The sequence below is a fragment of the Melopsittacus undulatus genome, chromosome 8, assembly GCF_012275295.1.
Source record: "Melopsittacus undulatus isolate bMelUnd1 chromosome 8, bMelUnd1.mat.Z, whole genome shotgun sequence".
NCBI classification, from domain to species: domain Eukaryota; kingdom Metazoa; phylum Chordata; class Aves; order Psittaciformes; family Psittaculidae; genus Melopsittacus; species Melopsittacus undulatus.
In genome coordinates this window covers 17,117,306-17,140,821 of record NC_047534.1, presented here as the reverse complement: position 1 = coordinate 17,140,821, position 23,516 = coordinate 17,117,306, and the positions used below count along the sequence as shown (strand labels likewise).

The 23,516-nt window shown below is 56.1% G+C and overlaps 3 protein-coding genes across 5 annotated transcripts; 1 reads left to right on the top strand and 2 right to left on the bottom strand.

Moving 5' to 3' along the window:
- Positions 1 to 2,673: 2,673 nt before the first annotated feature.
- On the bottom strand, positions 2,674 to 12,689 carry SPSB3 (splA/ryanodine receptor domain and SOCS box containing 3). 3 transcript variants are annotated; one of them, XM_031050219.2, is made up of 7 exons: positions 12,497 to 12,689; positions 9,943 to 10,091; positions 7,283 to 7,460; positions 6,396 to 6,583; positions 4,459 to 4,561; positions 3,945 to 4,070; positions 2,674 to 3,685 (listed from the first exon to the last, which is right to left on the bottom strand). In XM_031050219.2, the coding sequence occupies exons 1-7, from the start codon at positions 12,543 to 12,545 to the stop codon at positions 3,339 to 3,341; spliced, it is 1,140 nt and encodes a 379-aa protein (XP_030906079.1). In that variant the 5' UTR covers positions 12,546 to 12,689; the 3' UTR covers positions 2,674 to 3,338. The 3 variants fall into 3 exon arrangements, with proteins under 3 accessions (XP_030906079.1, XP_030906078.1, XP_030906080.1); XM_031050218.2 differs by lacking the exon at positions 12,497 to 12,689 and adding an exon at positions 11,666 to 11,744; XM_031050220.2 differs by lacking the exon at positions 12,497 to 12,689 and adding an exon at positions 11,706 to 11,722.
- Positions 12,051 to 16,664, top strand: NUBP2 (NUBP iron-sulfur cluster assembly factor 2, cytosolic). Its single transcript, XM_013129451.3, has 7 exons — positions 12,051 to 12,122; positions 13,157 to 13,275; positions 13,923 to 14,121; positions 14,426 to 14,580; positions 14,796 to 14,906; positions 15,186 to 15,255; positions 15,774 to 16,664. Exons 1-7 carry the CDS (start codon positions 12,104 to 12,106, stop codon positions 15,917 to 15,919), a joined length of 819 nt encoding a protein of 272 aa, XP_012984905.2. The 5' UTR covers positions 12,051 to 12,103; the 3' UTR covers positions 15,920 to 16,664.
- A 917-nt stretch (positions 16,665 to 17,581) lies between these two features.
- On the bottom strand, positions 17,582 to 20,474 carry IGFALS (insulin like growth factor binding protein acid labile subunit). The gene is made up of 2 exons (XM_005150749.3): positions 20,424 to 20,474; positions 17,582 to 19,872 (listed from the first exon to the last, which is right to left on the bottom strand). The coding sequence occupies exons 1-2, from the start codon at positions 20,437 to 20,439 to the stop codon at positions 18,059 to 18,061; spliced, it is 1,830 nt and encodes a 609-aa protein (XP_005150806.2). The 5' UTR covers positions 20,440 to 20,474; the 3' UTR covers positions 17,582 to 18,058.
- Positions 20,475 to 23,516: the final 3,042 nt, after the last annotated feature.

Sequence of the window (23,516 nt, the reverse complement as noted above, 5' to 3'; positions counted from 1 at the left end):
ACAGGGCAGACTGGACAGGCCAGATTTGCCTTTCTTTGCATTTAGCTTTTCCATTCTCAGAGAGTCCATAAAAGATTTGCTTGAAAGAAATGTTGGGAGTCCACAGCCCTTGGAGATACTCACATTTTGAGGCAGAGAGATTTGTGTGCGGTCCTTCAGCATTTATACCTGTCTAGGCAGCCTGTGCTGCTGTGCTGAGAAGTTCCCCAGTTATAGAATCATAGAATGGTTTGGGTTGGAAGAGACCTTAAAGCTCATCTGGGAGGTGGCAGATGTGGGTAGGTAAAGTCTGGCCTCTTCCTCTTTATCAGACAGCAGTCCGAGGTGTGAATACATTGAGCTTGTGTGTGAGATACTGGAGGCAAAGCTTCTTACAGTCCTTCAAGGCTTATGTTCCTTGGGGTTGAGCTGTATGGAGAATGCTCCACTGGTGAGCTCCTGTGTGTGAGGAATGGTTTGCCAGGAGAGGTGGTGGCTGGCTTGGACCAGGTTACATCTGCTTCCATCATCCTTCACCCTGCCTAGAAGTGGCACTGAAGAGGGACTGCAGGCTTTGATGCACAGTTTGGAGCCTTTTCTTCTTAAAAACCCGATTCAGAATGGGTCCAGCCTCCCCTCCCCAGCCCCACCGACAACTGCCTGTGTCTCTGTGAAAGGAGCTGGTCTTTGCTCAGGTCTTTGCCTTGCAGAGCCTGTGTCCCATGGCAGATCAGCAACACTCCTTGTGATGCCTCAGCAGCCATAAACTAGGTCAAATACCATCTAAACCCTTGCTTGATATCCCTTGGACTAAATTCATGCCCTGCCTCAGTATGCCCCAAAGGGGCTCATGACTCGCTGGCTTACTGGGAGCCAAGAAGGATGAGCAGGATTTACCACAGCTCTGTGTAAACAGAGCTAATGCAGCGAGCCAAGCCCAGCTTCACCCCGCAGGGATGTGTCCTACCCATGTGCTTCCATTGCTGCTTCACTGGGTGCCTTTGGTGGCCAGGGCTGACACCGGTGCTGCTGGCTGAGGGGTGACAGGAGGGTGAGGGTCTGTCCCACCCATGCCTGCCTGTGTCCCACTGGTTGCTGTGCTACATGTCTCACCTCTGTCACTTCTCCTCCTGGCCCCAGTGGTGCTGCAACTGTGGGGTAACGTCAGGGTGTTGCTCCTCAGCGTGTGTCAGGAGTTCAGCCAGCAGGTCCCTGCACTGATGAAAGCAATACCAACACACCCGTGCAAGTGAGTTGTGTCACTGGAGACGGTCACCTCTCAATCCCAGAGCTTTGGGAAGCCTCAGCAGAAGTTACAGGAACATGGATCCATGCCTGCCCACCTGTCCTCAATGCCATCAGTGTAAGGCCCAGACTAGATGTATCCCAAGATGACTGTCAGTCTCTGTGCTGATGAAAATCCTCTATTCTTGTGGTGAACTCAGTGGTGATTCAGCACTGGGAGTGGAGGGGAAATGACAGCCTGAGGAAAATCTTTCCGTTCTGGAGCTTTCCAGGAAAGGAAAGAAAATTGAGTTGGGGAAAATATTTGGCCACTGCTTGATGCTCAGGGAAGGCTGCAGCATCTGGGGTCTGCCTTTCACTGACATGTTCAATGAGCCATGTATTTCCTGCAGCATGTCCTCACTTTTTATGTCCTACTCATTCATGTTCTCATTCAAAGCCTATCACAAGAGAAGCGAGAGCCACCTTTGCTTAAAGATCTGGGGTGTGGGAAGGAAAAGCATGGAGTCATGTGGCTTCATGGGGAATAAATGCACACGGAGCAAAAGCTCTACCAGAGCGTTTCCCGTCCATGACAGGAGCAGGAGAAAAGGCAGCAGCTGGAGCTCTGTGTTCTCAGTGACAGGGCTGGGAGGAATCCTGTGGAGAAGACAGGTTAAAAGCCATTTATAGCATCATATTTATTTCATAAATACATTTATTAATTCCTTATTTCACTTCTAAGGGTCCTACCCATCTGCTCTCACAGCAGTGCAATTGTGGCTTTGAGGGGTGCAAACAGGAGGAAGTGGAGGTGCCAAACATGGCCATGACCAGATCATCTCTGTGATGGCTCCCGGTGCTGGCCTGTCCCAGCAGCATGGCACAAGCTGGACAGTGAGAACTGCTGAAGCACCTTCACCCTGCTCTTCCTGAGCAGTTTGTGTCCCACTCTGCAAGGAGCAGCTCAAGTATTTTCCCTTCCTCTTCCCTGTATAAAACTGAGGATGGCTCAGCTGCAAAGAGCAGACAGGCAACAGAATCAGGCCCTGCTTCATCAGTGGCTCACCCAGGCTCTAAGCTGGCACTTCCCCTTGCAGGAAGCCTCGGTTAGAGCTGTTCTGTGTGCAGATGCTGCTCTGATCCTGCTCTGTGAATTGAATTTGCGGGGGGGTTGTCCTGAGCTGAGGACAAAAATCCTGCAGCCTCCCTCTCCTCCAGTGCACAGCCACAGGCACTTTTCTGTCTGTGCTGAAGATCCATCCCAGCACACCAGGAGCCTCAGCAGGAAGCATAAGAACCCTCCCCAGGGCAGAGGCACAGGAATCTCCTCTGCCTTTACCTCCTCCAGATGGGACACACGAGTGTGGCACTTGTAACATCCCCACCAGCCTCTTAGCTGTCCCACTGTGGCTATTTTTGACCAGCACCTTCAGATTCCTGCCTTCAATGGCCACAAGAGGAACCAAAGACAGTTTCTACTTTTATTATTATGTTTTAATACAGTCTTTGATAGAGGAGAAGCAGCAGGAGCCAACATGCAAAGCAGTTAAAGTCATCAGGGGCTCAAGCGAGCTCACCCGCAGCTCGACTCAGGTAACTGCTTCCGCAGAGCACTGATGCAGATGCAGCCCCAGGAGCCCATGTCCCCACACGCTGCTGCTCCATCGGGCCCCACAGCGTGAGGAGTTCATGGCAAACACTAAACCAACACACAACAGTTAGGAGGACATGGACTGGTCTTTTGAGTTTGTCTCTTGATGAGTCAAGTCTGTTATCTGACAAGAGTCTGGTGCACTTTGAAACCAGGAAATCACCTTAGTTGTCTCTGCCAATGGTGAGAAGAGAGATCCTTCTGGAAGAGGCAATGGCTTTGACAGCAAGACAGAAGATGGAGCACAGATATTTGGCTGCAGCTTACCTCGCTCATAGAGCTGAGACTTCTTTGAGTCAAACAAGGCTTTTCAATGCATGTGATGGATCTTTAGACTAAAGATTTCCAACAGAGAAACCTTTGCAACTGAGCAGAAATGGATGTCCCTGTGAAGAAAGAGGCACGTCGGGCCTGGGCAGCCCTCACAGACAGCAGAACAAAACCCCACTGAGTCCCTCACAGCAGTTCCTCTGCAGAGACATTATGTCCTCCGACACCTCTTCCTTTGACAGGCCTCTGCGTCTGAGCCACAGGAGCTGTCTGAGTCACTTCCCGAGGACAAGGAGGAGGAAGGCTTCGATGTGCTATAGTTCATGCTCAAGACCCACCCCAGTTTGTTGTGTAGCACCTGCTTGAGTCCCGGTGGCAGGGGCAGCACCTCCAGCGTGTCCACGTAGTTGGGCAGGAGCTGGCGCAGGCGGTAGCAGCAGAGGTACTGCAGGGATGTGCAGCTGGCACAGGACCGGATCACCTTCATGCTGCTCTTGGCTGCTGTCGAGCACACCATGGGGTAAAACTTCTTGTTCTGCAGCTTTGTGGCTGCAACCCCTGCCAGGGGACAGCAAGGGCAGGTTTCACGTTAGTTTTCACCAGGTGACCTCACTCCTCCCAGCTCCCCTGAACCTGTTAACTACAGAGCTGTTTGAATCACTTGGAAAACAGCTCTTGGAAATTCCAATCCATAAAACAGCAATTGTAGCCTTCCTCCCACTTGCTCCATGCTTTGCTTGTGTTCTGGTGGTTCCTGCTGCAGCCTGACTCTGAGCTCAGCCACATGTCCCCTGCCAGCATCTACCCTCACTCCTACCTATGCACTTGCGGTTCTTGAAGAAGGTCAGCGTCCCGTGCCATGTGTCCAAATGCACCCCAATGATGGAGCCTTGCCCAAACCTCGATGAGAAGTTTGTTTTGTCTCCCTTGTGGTGCAGCAGTCCTTCAAACAAACACACAAAGGCATTCAGTGGAAAGACTGTGCTCTGCAAATTCATCCCAACTCCCGCACTGCGAGTTCCCACTACTCCAGCCTCACCCAGTGCTTATAAAACCCCTCTGTTCCTTGATCCCTCCCACCCCAGAGTGGGGTGACAAGAAGGATGTAAGTGGAGATTTTGCAACACCAGAGTGGAGGCAGCAGCACAAAACTCTCACCAGTGGCATCTGGACTGATGTGAGCTGCTGGCACCTGCCCTGGCTTTCATTAACAAAAGGACTAAGAGGTCTGGTGGCCTCAATCCCCTTCAGAGTGTTTCTCAACACCCTAAGAAAATGCTTGCTCCTGATGCTGCCCCTCCACCACTCTGCCACAACCCTGCCCGTGTCACCTGTGTAGGACAGTCCCCAGCTGTCCTCATCCTTGCCCAGCAGGCTGCAGAAAGTGTGGCGGTACTTGTCCAGGTTCACATCCGATGTCCCAATTCCCACCATCTGGGAGGCAAGGCCAGGAAGAGAACACAAGCTTAGTGTCTTTCCAAGCAATAACATACAACTAAGACTCCCTGCCTCCAGCTTTCCCCAACTTTTCCTGGGACAGTCCAAGTCACCCAGAGGTTTTGGTGAAGCCAAGACAGAGATTTCATGAGTTGGAGGCTCCCAGATCCAATTTCTTCTCCTAAATGAGGCCCAGCTGAACTGCTGGAGAAGTTTGCTGTCCTGTTCAAGGAATCCCAGGCTGGTTTGGGCTGAAACGGAATTTAAAGCTCCTCCAGTTCCAATCCCCTGCCACAGGCAAGGACACCTTCCACCAGACCAGGTTGCTCCAAGCCCCATCCAACCTGGCCTTGAACACTGCCAGGGATGGGGCAGCCACAGCTTCTCTGGGCACCCTGTGCCAGCACCTCAGCACCCTCACAGGGAAGAACTTCTGCCTAAGAGCTCATCTCAATCTCCCCTCTGTCAGGTTAAAGCCATTCCCCCTTGTCCTGTCCCCACAGGCCCTTGTCCAAAGCCCCTCTCCAGGTTTCTTGGAGCCCCTTTAGGCACTGGAGCTGCTCTAAGGTCTCCCCTTAAGGAGCCTTCTCTTGTCCAGGCTGAACAAGCCCAGCTCTCTCAGCCTGGCTCCAGAGCAGAGCTGCTCCAGCCCTTGCAGCATCTCCATGGCCTCCTCTGGACTCTCTCCAACAGCTCCACATCCCACTTGTGCTGTTCCCCCAGAGCTGGATCAGGACTGCAGGGGGGTTCTCCCCAGAGCACAGCAGAGGGGGACAATCCCCTCTGTCTTGTGCTGCTCACGCTCTGGGGATGCAGCCCAGCACATGGGGAAGTTCTGGGCTCAAGCACTCGCTGAACCGGGTCATGGGGAGCTGCTCATTGACCAACACCCCCAAGTCCTTTGCCTCAGGGCTGCTCCATCCAGTCTCTCCCAGCCTGTGTTTGTGCTGGGTGCAGGACCATGCACTTGGCCTTTTGAACTGAGGAACACCAATCACTGGTCTCCACCCCTACACTGAGTGATTGACCACAACTCTTTGAGTGTGACCATCCAGCCAATTCCTTATACAGTGATGGCCCACCTGTCAAATCCCTGTCTCTCCGGGTTAGAGACACGGTTGCTGTGCAGAACAGTCAAATACTTGGCACAAGTCCATTTAGTTGTTTGTTCCTTACCCACCATGGGGCCACAGCCCCATCACAGAAGGCCACCAGATTTGTCAGGCATGATTTGTCCTTAGTGAAGTCGTGTTGGCTGTCACCAGTCACCCCCTTATTGTCCATGTGCCCTAGCATAGTTTCCAGGAGGATCTGCCCACGATCTTGCTGGGCACTGAAGTGAGACTGACTAGCCTGCAGTTGCCCATGTCTTCCTTTCTTTACCTTTCTGGTAACGGGCATTGTGTTTCCCGTTTTTCAGTCAGTGGGAACCTCACTGGACTGCCACAACTTCTCAAATATTCTGGACAGTGGCTTTGGCCACTTTATCTGCCAATTTCTTCAGGACCCTCAGATACTACACATGTCCCATGGACCTGAAGTGATAAATGCCCCATCCCTGGCAGTGTTCAAGGCCAGGCTGGACAGAGCCTTGAGCAACATCGTGTAGTGAGAGACATCCCTGCCCATGGTAGGGGGTTGGAACGGAATAATCTTAAGGTCCTTTCCAATCCAAACCGGACTGTGAATCTATGATTCTGTGACTTGTGCATCTTCAGGCTCCTTAGTCTCAAACCTGATCTTCTCCTACTTCAATACTTCATTTTCACAATTCCTGCTCAAGAAATACTGGACTTTTCTACATGCCCATAAACAACTCTGCTGCACATACCATGTCTGTGCCATAGACGGGGGAGGTCATCTTGATCTCCCAGAAGTGCTGCCCCTCAGCCAGCTCCTTGTTGCCACGGATGGCGGCGGTGCCGCAGCTGTACTCCATATGGAAGTTCACCTTGCGGTTGTCACATGTCAGCTGTGTGGCCGTTGACTTGTTCAGGTCATCCCACACCCAGTCAAAATCTGCTCAGGAAGCAGAGAGGGGACACAGTTGACAAAGGCCCTCAGGCAGTGATCCCCAAGCCAAAGCACAAGTGGGTGTTTGGTCAGAAGGTCTGTTGTGGGGTTTATTTATTTAGGTTTTTACCATTAAAGAGGGTAAATCCTAAGCTGTGCACAGGGCTCCTTGGGGACTGAATTATTCTGTGCTGTCCCAGTGGGAAGGGTTCACTGCTCTGAACCTGAAGCTATTGGCATTCACATCTTCCCATTTTGGCCAACACTAACCTCCACAGACCCAGATGGACCCTCTTTTCTTCCATCTTACACTCCTTGTAGGCTCAAGTGGCAGCTCCACCATGCCACAGGCTTTCACAGCCAGCTCAAGCCTACCATTTCCCTACCTTTCCCCCCTGCTCTGAGCACCCTGCTAGGATCAGTGGCAAAGAGGGTTATAACCACAAGAGCCTGTTTCACCAGTGGCCTAAGCCAGATTTGCAAGCAGTTCCCCAGAGGTGAACTCTGAGGCATTAAGAAGCTCAGCACTTAGCCCCTGAAACACCACCAAGGCACATGCTTGTAATCTCCCTGCAGCCTGTATGGCCTTGAGGTGTAAACAAACAGCTGGGGAAGAGTTAAGGGCTCTCATGGAAGCCAAAGGATCCACGCTGGATCCTCAGGGCCAAAGGACTATGGTGGAGTGATGGGGAACCCCTTCCTTACACTCATCCTCCTCGCCGCACTGGCAGTCCTTGATGCGGTGCAGGCCGTGCAGGCTGGAGCAGTAGGGTGCTTCACTCTGATTCTCACAGTTGCAGTAAGACTCTCCAGTAACAGGGATGGCACTTGGGATGGAAGGTGAGAGGGAAGAAAACTCCGGCTCCGAATCAGAGTCGCTGTGCTGCCGGAGAGAACACAGGAATGGCATTAGAATCATGGAGTGGATTGGGTAGGAAAGGACCTTAAGCTCATCCAGTTCCAGCCGCCTTCCACTAGAGCAGGTTGCTCCAAGCCCCATCCAACCTGGCCTTGAACACTGCCAAGGATGGGGCAGCCACAGCTTCTCTGGGCACCCTGTGCCAGCGCCTCAGCACCCTCACACAGAAGAACTCCTGCGTAAGATCTAACCTGAACTTGCCCTGTTTACTGCTTCCCCCGGTCACTACTGAAGGAGCCCAGGCTCATGGAGCTGGGCTGGCAGAGGGCTGCATCGTGCCCTGGCCAGGCTCACCATGCAGGGACATGAGGGGCTGTGCCAAGCAAATTACCCCACTCTGGGACCTGGTTAGTATGTGTCCGAGCCACAGAGACCTCCCAGCAGTGGTCACTCTACGATGGGGGTATGTTCTTTGTGCCTTCCAGGGGTGAGGAGCTGCCATAGCCTGCACACAGTGGGACAGGTCATGTCTAATCACACAGCTGTGGTTTTCAATGGGCAGGTTATGGCCAGCTGGAAACCCCAGCTGAGGTGTCAGAACAGCAGAGCACACAGCTGAAACTGCTGCTCTGGAGAGCCTGGAAGCTGAGAGAGAGGAGAGGGAGGCAAACAAGACAACAAGGAAAAGGGCCAGGAGGCCACATAGGGGAGAGGGCAGAACAAAGGGGAAGCAGCTCAGCAGCAGGGCGGCAGCTCCTTGTGCCAGCAGAAAGACCCACAGGGAACCCACAGGAGGATCAAAAGGCTTTTGTTGACTTTTATGCATGAACAGAAAAACTTGATTTCTTCTTCCCCCACCCCAGGACTTGATGATCTTAAAGGTCTTTTCCAACCTAACTGATTCTATGAAACCAAAGTGTCCCTTCACTCGATGCTGTAAGAGTCAATGCCCCATCTCACTCCCACAATGGGAGGCTTGGTGTCACCTCATGGAGTCTCTCATGACAGACTGCAGTGAGTTACTTTGGGTTTACACACTGGTCAGGTGTACTTGCTCATCATTCACACCCTGGCAGACTTTGCAGACAGTATTTAAAGCCCATCTTTAGACTCATGTTCTTGTGGCTGTCTAAGACAGTGGGACTGGAAATGACTTGGGCTTACTTAGGTAGTGCCCACCCCTCCTTCTCTCGCCTACATACTAAGAAGCTTGACTTCCATCTTTCACTGGCACTTCCCAAATAGTGCTATGGAGCAATCCCACCATTCCCATTACTGCAGAAACACAAAGCTGCTCTGGCTGCACAGAAAACTCATTTTCTGGGAGCACAGTGCCTGGGTTTGGCCTGAGCTCTGACAGGGGCCTTGCAAGGCTTGAGCCTAGCTCTGAAGCTCCAGAAGCAGTTCCTTGTGCCCACACTGCTGCACACAGACCTGAACTCATGCACTCAAGAACTGGGGAGAAAAGGAAAAGGCAGTGGAGGTGAACCCAAGTCACACCTCTGTTTTACTGACCACTCCTCCCCGCTGGGTTCCCATCTTCCAGGGCCAGGTTCAGAAGTGATGTGCACGTTACAGAGCAGAAATTTCACTTTGAGGATATGTGAGGCTGTAACATCGCAGACTGAAGCAGCCTCGCTCCCTCCACCACTGCACAAAGACCAGATGTCAGCACTGCCCTACAGCGAGCCAGAGCTCAGAACTGATCCAGTTTAACGCATATGTAGATCACTACTTAACAAATAATATTTCAAATCTATTGTATGTACCTATAATACATCATACACAATTTATACGCTTAAAAAAACCTTAGCTTAGTGTTGACTAACTCCCTGGCTCAGCTGAGAGCTGTGGTGCAAGGCTGGGGAGCAGTGTAGCATTCCCTGCCTAGGGAAGATATGCTGGGAGTTCCACAGCCCATGTTGAAGCTTGGATGAGGCCCATTATTTATTTGTGTTCTGATTTCATTAAGTCTGTTCTGATTTGGGCCAGATGCCAGCTCCTCAGTTACATGGACATTGTGGAAGCGCCTGGAGCACAGGTTTGACAAGGAACAGCTGAGGGACCTGGTGGGGCTTCGTCTGGACAAGAGGAGGCTCAGGGGGGACTTTATCACTTTCTACAGCTACGTGAAAGGAGGATGGAGCCAGGAGATGGCTGCTCTCTGCTCCCAAAGAACAAAGGATAGGACAAGAGGAAATGGACCAAAACTGCACCAGAGGAGGATGAGGCTGGATAAAGGAACAGTTTCTTCCCCAGAGGGTGGTCAGGCATTGGAACAGGCTGCCCAGGACAGTGCTGGAGTCCTCATCCCTGGAAGTGGTCACAAATGGTGTAGACGAGGCCCTCAGTGACATGGTTCAGTGGTGCCCTTGGCAATGCTGGGGAATGGATGGACTGGATGATCCAACGTGTTTGATTATGTGTTTCTACGTGGAAGGGAAACCTCTCCCGCATGTCACTGCAGTGCTCAGTGTCACAGCAGCTCAGTGTCACAGCAGCCTACCTGCCCGTCAGAGTCGTAGCCCCAGCCCCGCGTGCCACTAGCCAGGGTGAGTGCCCGAGTGTCCGCTTCGCGCCGCACCCCGCTCAGCACCAAGTGCCAGGCCCTGGAGCTCCGCGGGCGCCGCGCCATGCTGTTTCCAGACAGGTAAGCTGCAGGACAAGGGACAAGAGTTTACACACAGCACTCGTGGCCTGCTTACACTCACCCCCCACTGGGCTCTGCCCTCTGAAGCAACCCCTCCCAGGTCCCCATAGAGCACCAGGAAAGGGTCAGCACAAACGCAGGTCTCCATAGTCCCCATCAGCAAACTGATGCAAAATAATTCCTCCTGCACCACAAACATTCCTGCAAGGACAACTTCTCCTTAGCCCATGTGCTGAACCAACCCCAGAAACGCTCTCAAGACCTGGCAGCAGCAGCAGCTCCTTCTCCAGCATCTCACTGCTGGCCTGGCTCCACCAGGATCATCAGCCACCTAGACTTGGCCTCCCCAGTGCCTGTCACCCTCCTGGACTCTGGGTGCTGCTTGGCCACCACCGTGTCCCCTGGGTGGCTGAGCCTGTGTGTGTCTCGCTGTGGGGAAGGCTGTTTTTTCACCTCTGAGCAACTGCCCACGGAGGGAAGACTTTGTTGTCAGTGGCTGAGGTGCAACAGACATCACTTGCTTTCTTGCTGAAGGAAAACCAGCCTTTACACAGACCTGTCTTGACTTGCCTCAAGGGCACCAGACAGAAGCGAAGCAGCCCTCTGTTTCCCAACTCCAGCGAGTGTTGTTCAGATTTCCATAGGCTCCTTCCCTGTGTAAAGCCTGACAGACCACAGCAGCTCCCAGCCACCCCACAGGAGCGTTGCACCGGGGCGACACAAATAACAGCTCCTCAGCAAGAGGCACCCATAGGGTTGAAACTCCTCTCCCACCCCTTGCACCCACTCCCTCTGCTCAGCCTCTGGGGCTGCTGCCTTCCACAGACAGACACTCTACACCCACACTGGCTCCGGTGCTGCCCTAACAGCATGTGAATCCTGCGAGTATGTGGTGGGCCAGCACAGGCCGGTGCCTGCCAAACGGCACCGTTCCTATTCGTCCTGCGCCCCATTCCCCGACGGGATGGCAGCTCTTGGAAAAGCAAAACAGGCTGAGCCACGACAGGTCGTGCTGGTGCCCACGGATGCTCTGAATGGCTCCGGGCATCTCCCTGCCCCGGATCAAGAGGGTCCCACCACTGGCGAGCACAGCTCTGCCAGAACAGCAGCTAACACGGCGGCAGAGCGGCCCTGCTCCGCTCGGAACACTGTACTTCCGCCCCCCGCAGCAGCTCCGCTCCCCGGCACCTGCCTGAGGCCTCCGGCCGGCTACACCGGGGTAACGCTGACCCAGTGCGGTGGTTGTCCCGGGCCGTGCTCTGGCACCAAGGGCTGCTGGGGCCCTCCCGCAGGCTGTGACCAGCTCACTGGCCGCGGCCCCGGCCGCTGCTCCCCGAGCGGAGCACACCGCGGGGGTGGGCAGAACCGGCGGCACAAGGGGCAGCCCGCGGCTGTGGGACCGAGGGCCCCAGCTGGGCCTTTACGAGGCCAGGCCGCCGCGCTTGCCTCGGGCCGGACTGCGCCGCGCCGCATCGGCAAGGCCAGGCCTCGCCCCGGTTCCCACCCGCGGCCCCGTCCTGGTGCCGGTTCCCGGTCCCGGTCCCGTCCCACCTGCCCAACGCGTCCAGCCCCGCCTTACCCCAGACCTGCCCCGGCCCCGCCGCCGCGCTCTGACCTACATTCCCCTCCCAAGACATAAACAATCCTCTCTTGACACCGCCCCTCAAGCAGCCATTGGCTGAGCTTGCGTTGTTCCCTCTCGCGATTGGCTGAGAGCTCCGTCACTCACAGCTGCAGGAGTACGGAGGGGCGGTGTCAGAGGGCAGCTCAGCACCATTGGCTGCGCAGAACGTCAATCCTCGAAGAGCCGCGCCATTGGGTGACCACTGGTGAGCACCCGTCACAGAGCGAAGTCACTAAGCCCATTGGCTGGCGAAGGGGGGGACAGAAAATTTGATTGGCTGCAGAGGCTTAAGAGGCGGGCTCTCTATGAGGGATTGGCGTCAGTGCCCGCCAGCATGAGGGGGCGGGACTTTAACCCGGCGGAAGGCGGAAGTGGGCGGCCCCGGGTAGCAGCATGGAGGAGGCAGCCGGGGGTGAGCGGCGGTGGTGCCGCGGGACGGGGGAGGCCGGAGTGCTCGGGGAGGGACGACCCGTCCCACTCTAAGGCGGTTTGGGCCCGACCTCTGGTGCTGTTCCGGAGTCACCGGGCCGCGGTGATGGCCTCGGCTCCTGCTGAGGGGAGCCCCGGCGTGTTCGGTCAGGGCCGCGGCCTCGAAGCGGTGGGGCCCGGTTACCGGGGGAAGAGAGGGGGTGTCGCTGTGCCTTACCGGAGTCCCGGGTCAGGCTCCCCTTGAGGGCGCGCCGAGGAGCCGGGGCCGCCGGTATCAGCGGGTGGAATCCCGGGAGCGCCTCGCTGCGGGGCTCCGCCTCCCCCCCACCTCCCTTTCTTTCCCCGCTTCCCCTTTACCGTCGGTGGAGGTGCGGATGAGGTCCGCCATGGTGCGTGCAGGCTCCATGTCGCCGGTGCCGGTATGAGGCCGGAGTGGCGCGGGGCGGGTGAGACCTTGGCTCGGTGAGTCAGTGTCCGGCGGTGACGAGGTGCCCGGGAACGCGGACCCGGTGGGCTCCCGACCTGACCCGACCCGACCCAGCCCAACCCGCTGATACCGGTGAGCCCCGGCCGGGCCAGCCGGCCCCGAGTGTTCCCCAGCGATGAGCCTGAGCAGCGCTGCAGGGAGGCTGGAGAGGAGCCCATGGCCGCGGGGAGGCGGCTTGGGCGGTGTGGTGGAAGGAAACGCCAAGGGCCTGACCTCAGCGTGGCCCCGGGAGGGCTCTGCCCAGCGCTGCCGCAGCGTGACCTGTAGGTGTTTATTGCAGCGCAGCCCCAAAGCCGCTTAGGTCATGGGGCCAAAGCCTCTGCCCCTGCTCATATTGTCCCTTCCCCGATGGTGAAAGGCCCACGGCGCGTCCACCTCTTCATTCCCTGTTTCTTATGCTTAAACCAGACTTGTTGGGATAGTGACAGCCACTGTCGCCCTCAGTGAGGACCGTGGCTCCAGGGTGACCCCTCAGGTACTCCTGTCTTGCATCAGAAGAAGCTCTGATGCCTCCTTATTCTTCCTCCCAGAGAGAACCAATTTGGCCGGGGTGCGGCACATCCTGCTGGTGCTCTCCGGGAAGGGCGGTGTTGGGAAGAGCACCATCTCCACCCAGCTGGCTCTGGCACTGCGGCATTCCGGGAGGAGGGTGAGTGAGGGGCTGTGGGGCACTGAGCTCTGTCTAACCCTTCCCAACCTCCACCTGGCCTGTGTTTGCTCACCTGTGTGTCTTGTGTGGGCAGCGTGTGAAAATGCTGTTTGTGACAGCAATTCAAGTGAATCCTTTTATCTGTGTTCACTTGATCCAACACAGGTTCACTCCCCTCTCGTCCAAGAGGCTAAAATCACCCCAAACTTACTGGGTTTTGGTGCTGAGAAATGATTTTGATGCTCTGTGGTGTAACACACACTCCCTTTGCAAAGTAAAGAGGGAGCCGAAGGACAGATCTAAGATGGGGACAGAAGGGGATTGTGTATGGGCATGGGGCAGGCAGAATTCCCTGAAGATTTCTCTTAAAGGCTCTCTGCCGCAATTGGATCCTGATAGGTGTCTGGCATAAAGATCTCTCCAAAGCACCTGGAAATACCTGGGAAATGCTCCTCTGAGGAAAGGGGATGAGGAGGGTAGTGAGACTTTAAATAGCTCTTTGTGTTTCAAATTCGGCTGCTGAAGTAAAGTGCTGTGAGCAGCTGAAATCCAGATGCTGCCTTCCCTTGCCCTGGGAAGGAGCATGGATGGGGGCAGCCACCAGGCTCATTTCAAGCTGAAGGGCTCTGCATTCTCTCCTGCTGCAGGTGGGGATCATGGACGTGGACCTGTGTGGCCCCAGCATACCTCGCATGTTCCAGGTGCAGGACAGTGATGTGCACCAGTGTGACAGCGGCTGGGTACCAGTCTATGTGGACCAGGACAAGAGCATCTCACTCATGTCCATCGGCTTCCTGCTGGAGAAGCCGGATGATGCTGTGGTATGGAGAGGACCCAAGAAAAACGGTACCGTTGGGTTTTGCTGGTGCTGGCTGCTTCCCAGTGCTAGGAAGTGTCCAACTTCCTGGAAGTGGGGCTGGATCCTGCTGGGGGCAGGTCATTCCTTGGAGAAACAAGGCTCCTGTTCTGCAGGAGTGGGTTCAGACTGCTTAGATAAGGAGAGCGCAGCATGTGTTGTGTGCCTTGCAATCTCTCCCTGCACCCTTGTTACCCAGAGTGTCTCCCGATCCTTGTTCCGCTGGGTCCACAGCTCCCACAGCACCCGCTAAGACCTGTTGGGTTTCATTTCCTTCCCCTTTTATTTCCATAGCTTTGATCAAACAATTCGTTGCTGATGTGGCCTGGGGGGACCTGGACTTCCTCATTGTGGACACACCGCCGGGCACATCTGATGAGCACATCTCCACAGTGGAGGCCCTGAGGCCTCACAAGTTGCTTGGAGCAATCCTGGTCACAACACCCCAGGTAGGGCAGCTGCCTTGGCCTGAACTGGAGCTCCTGGGCAGGCTTCTGCCTCCAGGCATGGTGGGAGGATGAAAATATGCACCCAGGGTGGGCGTTGGCACCAGCTTGTGTGTGGCTGCTTGTGCTACACGTTTGCCTTGTGATGCATGCATGCTCCAGACCCATGGTCAGCCTGGGTAGGCAGGTACCCCTAACCCCTGCTGCTCTCCCTGCAGGCTGTGTCTGTGGGAGACGTGAGGCGGGAGCTGACGTTCTGCAAGAAAACAGGCTTAAGAGTTCTCGGCATTGTGGAGAATATGAGTGGCTTCGTGTGCCCGCACTGCTCAGTGAGTTTGTCATGCCTTTGGGGCTGGTGTGGGGCCTCAGTTGTGATGTGGTGTTCAGGATGTAGTGCCTGGGGTGGAAAATGTGCAAATGCCATGAGGGTGATGTAGGGAGATGAGCTGCTGTGTGTCAGCTTTGGAAGAGGCCACTGGCTCCCCTTTCCCAATGGAAGAGTGCCCTGAGGCTGGAATGCAGAGGGGAGCTGGTTCTCCTCACATGCAGGCAGCGCCTGCACAGTGCTCTGGAGTTCTTGATTCACTGCTCTGCTCTTCCTCCTTCAGGAGTGCACAAACATCTTTTCCAAAGGAGGAGGTGAGGAACTGGCCAAGCACGCTGGGGTCCCCTTCTTGGGTGAGTGGCCTCCTGAGCAGAGCTCTCTGTGGTCAGATGTGGTGTCTGTGTTGTGCTGTGCAATCAGAGATACAGCATTGGAGGGGTGGGTAGGCTGGGCTCTGTCCCTGTGAGCCATGGCACCCTCTCAGAGGTGAGGGGTGGTTCTTGCTTTGCTGCTTTTGCCATCCAAACTGCTTTGAGTGGGCACCTGGCCCTGCTGGGGCAGAGGAGGTGATGGTGGGCAGCTTGCCTGGGGCTGCACAAGAGCTGTCCGGAAATGCCCTGGAGCCTCCCCGATAAATGAGGCTGAGGGCTCTGGGCTGGGGTGCAGGGAGAATGTCTCTCATGAAGCACTGTGGTGTGGGGGGAGTTGTGCATGCAGAGAAAGCTGCTCCTGGAGAGCTCAGTGAAGGTAGTGCTCTTCCCAGCTGCTTCTCCTGGAGTTGGCTCCACCAGGGAATTTCTTTAATCCTGACTCCAGGCCTCTGCCTTATGGTGAGCAAGCAATCATTTTCCCCATTCCTCCTATCCCACAGGCTGTGTTCCTCTGGATCCCCAACTCAGCCAGAGCTCGGAAGAAGGCAGAGACTTCATCCAAGACTTTCCCAAGAGCCCTGCCTTCCCTGCCTTGGCTCATATTGCCCAGCAGATCTTGGATGGTACATCACAGCAGAGCTCCTGAGGACAGTGTGGGGCTGGACTTGCTGGCTGAGACCCTCACAGCACCACCAGCAGCCCGTGGTGATGGGACAGCAGCTGTGGAAGCTGCTAAGCTATGAACTGTCTCAGTGGGAGGTGAGGGAGGGAGCACAGCATTGATGCTGCTTGCAGTGATCCAAAAAGGGAAGTTCTGCTCCATCCCTCTGGATCCAAATAGCCCCTGTATGGGCAACAGCCTGCTTCCTGCCTTTGACATGATGCTCTGCCCAGATGGTACAGTTGTTCCTGGTGCCTTCCTCAGCATTCTGCCCATGTGCAGGGGCTTGGGGAGCTCTAGTCCGTGTCCCCAGTCTTCTGTATGCTGTGGTGCTTCTGGCCTTTGCCTGGTACAGCTAAAAAGATCATCAATTTGTTCTTCACTCACTGAACCCAACCAGCACCAATCATCTGGATCGTGGCTCCATGTGCTGCTGCCTTCTATTGCTTTTCTTGCATGATGAATTAGATGGTACTTGGTTCAGTGGCTGGGTGCTCCCAGGTGGACTCAAGCCAGGCCACCCTGCTGTGAAGTCTCAGTTCGCTGCTTCCTGATGGGCCAGTGGGGATGCAGTACATGCCTCACGTGAGAAAAGGTCTTTAGGGGATCTGCACCCTCCTGAGTGCTGAGTTCCTGCTGGAAAGGAGGCCTTTTTGGGTTGCTGGGGGTTATCATCACTCAGGAATATTTGTAAAGGCTCCAAGCAGTAAATACTTTTCTTAAAATCCAAGTCTGTGACGTAAGTTTTTTCCATGGCTTCAGGCTTGTTGTAGCTCTGAGCCTTGGACTTAGGAGCACCATGTGTACATCCAGTTCTTTCCTGCTCTGCCCTTTCTTTGCTGGGGTTCAGCTAAATCTTTCCTCCTTTCATCCCAGCTTTGAGATCCTCCTGGTCCCTTGTATTGTTGGAAGCTGGCCTGGGGCATGTATTGCTATGGCTGTTCTCCACATCTCTGCCATGCGTGAGGCTCCTCTGGTCCCCACATGGTTCCTGCTTTGTTGCTCTGTCTTTTACGCTGTCATGGCTTCTGTGGGACCTGCCTCCTCTTGCAGGCTTGAGTTGAGCTGGTGAAGTAGACAAAGTTGGGGTCGTTGCCTCTTACCTCGCTCCCTCCTGGTCTCCAAACGTCTGTCCATGCTTGGGACTTAACCTTTACAATGCTGTTTTGGGGAGATGGGGGGAATCTAGGATTTCCAATGACCAAACTGGGTTGTAGCTGGCAGCATCACTTGGAAGCGAGCAGGAGGAGCATCTGTCCCTGCTCCTGCTGTGCCCACAGCAGGAACTCACCTGACCAGGTTTCCCCATGTGCTGCTGCATGGCCAAAGGTCAGTTATCTGGGTTTTGGAGGGCCAGGAGCAGAGCCTGACCGGGCTGTTGGCTACTGTGGGGTGGCTGGGCAGCTCTCCTCCCACCCTGGGCACGTGTCACCCACCCAGGGCTTGCAGTTATCCTCCTGCAAGCTCCTCCAGCACCCTAGGGACCCTGAGCAACTTGCCCTGCAGCTGCAAGCCCTGAGGGACTCCGATAAGAAACCCGGGGCGGGTGCAGCATGTGCTTTGGAAAGAGCATACTTACAAGATGGGTTGCGATAGCTCCAAAGGTTTATTTGTCTGCTACGGTTTATCAGGTGACGTGTGTGGCTTTCTGCAACCTGCCTACACCTGCTAGTGCAAGAAATGAGTAAAGCAGGTCTGCCCCCTCCTCACCAGGGGCTTTGAGGATTTCTCAGCTCCTCATGGCAGGAAGATGCTTTCATTTGTCCCACTGCAGAGTCGCAGCCCCAGCAGCACTGTCCCTTGCTGTGGGGAGGGCTCCAGGCTGCAGGTGCAGCTTTCCCCCATCCCCCCAAGCCTCCAGGTTGGGGGATGCTCCCATTGGGAGCAACCTTCCTGACCCAGGGGCTCCTGTTTAAATAGTAAAGGCCTGAACCATTTCCGTTTGAAGCCTGGGGAGCAAGTGCCTACAAGGCATTGCCCAAGCAGCACCAAGGTGAGGTGGTGGCAAACGTGGCCTGAGCTGGGGTGACCCCAAAGCCAGAGCTCCTGCTGCTGCCCCTGGAGCCTGGGCCAGGGCCGGGGTGGTGGCAGGTTTTGAGGGTCCATCCCTGGGGCCAGCGCAGCTCAGCAGTGAGCAAAGCTGTCCTCAGAGGTGTCACGGAGGTCCAGGCCTGCCACGGCCGGGGGGTGGAGGCAGGTGAGGTTGTTGTAGGTGTAAACAGGGACATGGGCATCATCCCCCTCGGCCACAGACTGCACGAAGCGTGGGACCACCACAGGGTGCTGCAAGGAGAAGTCCCGCAAGCCCTTCAAGGAGCAGTTGCAGTGCCAGTTGTTGCCCCCCAGCCACAGCTGCTCCAGGGTAAAGGGGCTGCACAGGAAGCCCACTGAGAAGGTCTCCAGTGAGTTATTCCTCAAGCTGAGGTACCGCAGGTTGGCCAGGGGGGAGATGATGGAGTTATCCAGTGTCTCCAGCTGGTTATGGGAGAGGTCGAGCCAGAAGAGTCTCTGGAGCGGGGTGAAGGTGTCCTGGGAGATCTCCAGGAGCTGGTTGGAGGAGAGGAAGAGATACTCCAGGTTGCTTAGACCCACAAAGAGCTGCGGTGAGAGGCTGCTCAGCCTGTTGTGCTTGAGGTCGAGCTCCAGGAGCTCGTGCAGCTCGCTGAAGCTTTGGTCCTCAATGACGGCGATGGCGTTGTGCTGCAGGAAGAGGCGCCGCAGGCTGGTGAGGCTGGAGAAGGTGTGCACCCGGATCCTGCCCAGGCAGCTGTGCTCCAGGTGGAGGCTGTGCAGCTTGGTCACCCCCTTGAACACGTAGTCAGGGAGCACCTTAACGCAGTTGGCAGACAAGTGCATCACTGCCACGTTGTACAGCCCCAAGAACGCCCCAGCCCTGATGTCCTGCAGCTGGTTGTTGTTGAGGCTGAGGACCTCCAGCTGGCCCAACCCATCAAAGGTCCTTTCTGCCAAGCTCCGGATCCTGTTGTGCCCCAACTGCAGCTCCTCCAGGAACTGGAGGTCTTTGAAGGTCCTGGGCCTCAGGCTGGTGATGGAGTTGGTGGACAGGCGTAGGACATGCAGGCTGAGGAGGCCCAGGAACGTGTCCTCAAACAGCGAGACAAGCCGGTTGTGGGACAGGTCCAGCCACCGGAGGGACTTCATGCCCATGAAGGCACGGGGTGCGATGGCGTTGATCTGGTTGTGGTTCAGGTACAGCTTCTGTAGCTTCTGCAGCTTGACAAAGATGTTGATCTTGATGCCCTTGAGTGCGTTCCCACTCAGGTCCAGCTCCTTCAGCTCAGTAAGGCTGCAGAAGAGCTGGTGCTGGAGGTAGGGGAGCTTGTTCCCGGCCAGGATCAGCTCCCTCAAGTTGGGCAAGTCATGGAAGACCTTGTCAGGCAGGACCACGAGCGAGTTCCAGCCCAGGTTCAGATACCAGAGGTTGGAGAGCCCAGCGAACAGCCCTTCCTCCACCTTGCTGAAGTGGTTGTTGTTGAGGCTGAGGGACACGAGGTTCTGGGTGTGCAGGAAGGTGTGGGGAGCCAAGTGCTTGAGGCGGTTGCGCTCCAGGTGGAGGTGGTAGAGGCCCCGCAGCCCATGGAAGGCGTGCTGCTCCACAGCAGCCAGCTGGCTGCTCTGCAGGTCCAGGAAGTCCAGGGACGAGAGGTTCCTGAAGGCAGCAGCTGGCAGCAGGGTGAAGTTGTTGCCGTCCAGCCACAGGGCTTTGGCGTTGGGGGGCACATCCTCGGGCAGGCACGTCAGGTTGCGGGCGCTGCAGAAGACGTTGAGCTCCTCGGTGTAGTCATCCAAGCTGCAGGCGCAAGGGCTGGGGCAGCGGGGGGGGTCCGCATCCCCCTGTTCCTTTGGGGTGTCCCCCCCAGGGGGCTGGGAGGCCATGGCCAGCAGCAGAGCCAAGGGGAGCACAAGGATGATGCCCACTGCGGGGTGCAGAGGAAAGGGGATGCATCAGTGCAACACTTGGTGCTCATGGGGACCCCCATGTGACCCCCCCACTGGCTGCCTGTGCTGCCAGGGCCATGGGAGGGGTCAGTCCCAGCCCATTGCACAATACTGAGCAGCTGCACGAGGGGTGGGGAGCTGGATTCACCCTTGTGAGAGGGCTCTGGTCCACCCCCCGCTCCTGCTGCAGCTCAGACCCCTTGGGTGCATGGACCCCCACACACATTCACCTGTGTTGCAGAAGCAGCTTCTCCCTCTCAGGGGAACAGGTCCTCAGCCTCCTCTCCTCCCTCCTTCTGCTTGCCCACCATTAACTTGCTCTTCCTCAGGGCAGAGGGGTCTTGATGCTTCCTGGCCATCCCTGCAGCCCCTATCCAGCTCTGGGCTCTGCATGCACCCAGTCACCACAGGGGCTCCCTATATTTCTTATTAGCAGGGGAGGGGGGAGAAGGGTGACTTGGGTGTGAAGCCCTGGCAGGGTTCTAGGGTCTCCCCTCCAAGCCCCCTGCCCGTGGGTTCCCTGCCTTACCTTTGCCTGTGCTCATGGTCCCGGGCAGGGCAGAGCTCCCTCTCAGCGCTCCGGTCCCTGGGACTGCGCAGGGATGGATGGAGCAACCACCTTGACGCCTGTCCAGCCGCCCGCCCGGCCGGGCTTAACCCCACTGCTGCTGGGACGGGCCATGACCGGGACTGGTGTCAGCGGGATGGGCTCCTTGCTCCTCCTCACTGGTCTGTAACTGGTTCTATGGCAGTGCTCAGACCCCCTCATGGGACAGGGAGGTGGAATTAAATGCTTCAGGAGGACAGGCTATGATGGAGCTGCAAGCAGAGAGGGATGGATGGGGCATGACCATGTGCTGTGCTCCTGAGGATCCCAAATAGCAGCACTGACCCTGCTCAGCTGGGGGTGCTCACGGTGAGCCCTGGCAGCTACTCCTGATGCTGCATTGGGACCTAAATACACACCATGGGGCTCGGAGCATCTGTATTGCACAGGGGAGTAGAGGTGTGGGGTGAAACACCTGAAGCATTATGGTGATGCAGTAGGAAATGAGTTGGGAAAGGGGAAAGGCTCTTCTCCATGTGGCATTAGAAGCATTGGGGCTGAGCCTGCAGCCCCTTCCTACAGGTGGATCTTTGTCCCGTGCTGGGGAATGGTGACGGGATCTCTATGCATTGCTTGGCTTGGCTCTTTCATGCCGAAGGGGAAGCAGGCCACAGAGCTGGGTCCCCTGGCAAGGTGATGGCTGTGAAGGTGCTTCGGCTCCTCCATCCCTGTGTGTGTGGGGGTGAAGGTGGGTGATGCTGCAGGGCTGGCAGCTCGCACTCTCTGCCTGGCAGCTCATCAAACCAGCCCAGGGAGGCTGGTGACCTCGCTCTGTGTCCCAGGTCATTTCCCCAGCCAGGTCCAACATGGTTTCTGCAGAATCTTTTACCAGTTTCCAGGAAAGAAAACAAAAAAGAGCTAGATTAAAAGCCACTTCTGCCCCAATGAGAGGAGCCCTGCAGCTGCTGCTGGGGATAACCCTTCCCCATGTCCTGCTAGCACCATTCCTCCATGAAGATGCACCAAGGTGGGGCTGGCACTGCTCACATCCACGTCTCCAGGACTGTCTCCCACTGGAGCTGCTCTTTCCACCCCTGGCTCTCCCCGTATCGATGGTGAGATGGAGATGGAGCAGGGATGCTCTCCACCACCAGCCCCATGCCATGGGCACCCCCACCATGCTCCTACCTCACCCATCCCCACGGGGGCCTGGCACCACCTCCGCTCTGCAGGGCACATCTCAGCTCTTCACCACAGAACTCAGGGGGTTTTAAGCAACCATCTCAGCAGCCAAAGCAGCGTCGTGCCCATGGGAAGAGGTGCTGGAGAGTGACAGCCAAGCTCCAGCCTTGCCACCCAATTTTCCCACAAGCACTGGTTTCTCCCTTTCTTTTCAGGACCCGAGCACTGCTCTCCCCCCTCTTCTATTTTAATCCTCTCTTCTGGGAAATTATAGATCAGAAGGGCGAAATGAGAGATGGAGATACACGCACTCACTAATAAGCACTAAGCACATATTGACACAAGGTGTAATCAATCTGGAAGCTGAAAAGAGCTGAACCAGCACGGGCCAGCCAGCCAAAACCCACACAACCTCTTTGGGAAGTTTAAACCAGCCCTTCCTGCGGCAGGGAGCGGGTTCATCCCTGCCTCCATCAACCCTCTCCAGGGAAAACACCAAAAGAGCTCAAAGGAAAAAAAGGAGGGTCAATAACAAACCCTTCCCAACGTGGCTGGGGTGCAGGGAGGAGCCAGACCTGTCTCTACCTTTAAACCTTCTTGAGGGCACCTCCTCCAGACGTGTCCCACCACTGCAGCAGGGGATGCTCTGACACCCCAGCTGGTCCCTCCAGCATCACCGGGAGCCCATCCTGCACACCTGGACCTCGTCCCTGTGTAGCAGCACCACAGCCACCATGGGGACCCCAGTGTGGGACCCCACCACGGGTGTGCTGGTGGCTCCGGGCAGCATGGACCTCCCCGGCCTATCCCCCATGGTTTCAGCTCTGGCAGCTAATCTCCCTGTCCGGGACCAAAGTCTGAGCTGTCCCACCTGGTTGCCATGGAGAAGGCTGTAATGGTATTAGGAAAAGCAGCAAAATTGTAAACATAATAGCTTTTAAACCTAGTTAAACTCTAAGGAGTCATTTACCCTCCTGGGCCTACAAGTCCCTCCCTGGGAACTCCCTCCACATCCCATCATGTGTGTAGATGCCATTGGCTGTCCCCAGCTCCCTCTTGTGTCCCCAGCTGCCCCAGAGGCATGGGTGCTGGTGGCCCTGCCAGGTCTGCTGTGGGACCCCTGGAGCATCCCAGCCCATCCTACACAGGGTGCATGTCCCTGGGCTAGCTCTGGGTACCAGCAGGGACAGCACTGACCAGGCTGGAGCCCTGTGGGGAGCAGGGATGTGACACAGGTGGTGCCACCAGGGAGTACTCTTAGCAAATCTGGCCAAATACTGTCCTGGTCCAGAGGAGAACATCTTGCGTTGCCAGGGCAACTGGTGTTGCTCCTCATCCAGAGCCCTGATGTTACTGCCCAAGAGAGCCAGGATGGGTGACAACAGCATCCCAGAGCTTGTGCTGATCTCCTGGGGACACCAGCAGGGACCAACCTCCCTCCTGGAAAAGATCCAGTTGGAGATGAGCTCTGCCTGGTTTCCTGGTCCTGCACTCAAAAGGTCCCATGTCCCTGGAGATGGGAACCTGGCAGTGGTGGTGAAAGGTTTTGGCAGCTGCTGGCAGAGGTCCCTGTTGGCACCTCTGGGTGGAGATGTGCCATGACTACCACAGCTCCTGTGGGGAGCTGGGCAAGGTGGCTGATGTGCTGCTGGCTCTTGGAGATGGTAATTACCACCCTCATAATTACAATTACCATCACCATTACCACGGTGGCCCGTGTGTCCACGTGAAACTGCGTCACCAGCTCCTGCCTGGCTGGGCTGGTTGGACTAGGGAAAATAAGGACAGCCCAGAGCTGTGACTCAGTGTGGCCACACGTGAGAAGTGTCCCAACCCCTGAGGTCTGGGGGAAAAGAGCTGTCACTGGGAGGAAGGTTTGGAGGCACATGGGGA

Coding starts and splice junctions, on each gene's coding strand:
- SPSB3 (XM_031050218.2), bottom strand. CDS start 11,723: ATGTCTTGGGAGGGGAATGTAGGTCAGAGCGCGGCGGCGGGGCCGGGG. Junction 10,092..11,665: donor GGGGCCGGGGCAGGTCTGGG/GTAAGGCGGGGC, acceptor CTTGTCCTGCAG/CTTACCTGTCTGGAAACAGC. Junction 4,562..6,395: donor CCGTCTATGGCACAGACATG/GTATGTGCAGCA, acceptor CTTGCCTCCCAG/ATGGTGGGAATTGGGACATC.
- NUBP2 (XM_013129451.3), top strand. Junction 14,907..15,185: donor TCGTGTGCCCGCACTGCTCA/GTGAGTTTGTCA, acceptor TTCCTCCTTCAG/GAGTGCACAAACATCTTTTC. Junction 15,256..15,773: donor CGCTGGGGTCCCCTTCTTGG/GTGAGTGGCCTC, acceptor CCTATCCCACAG/GCTGTGTTCCTCTGGATCCC.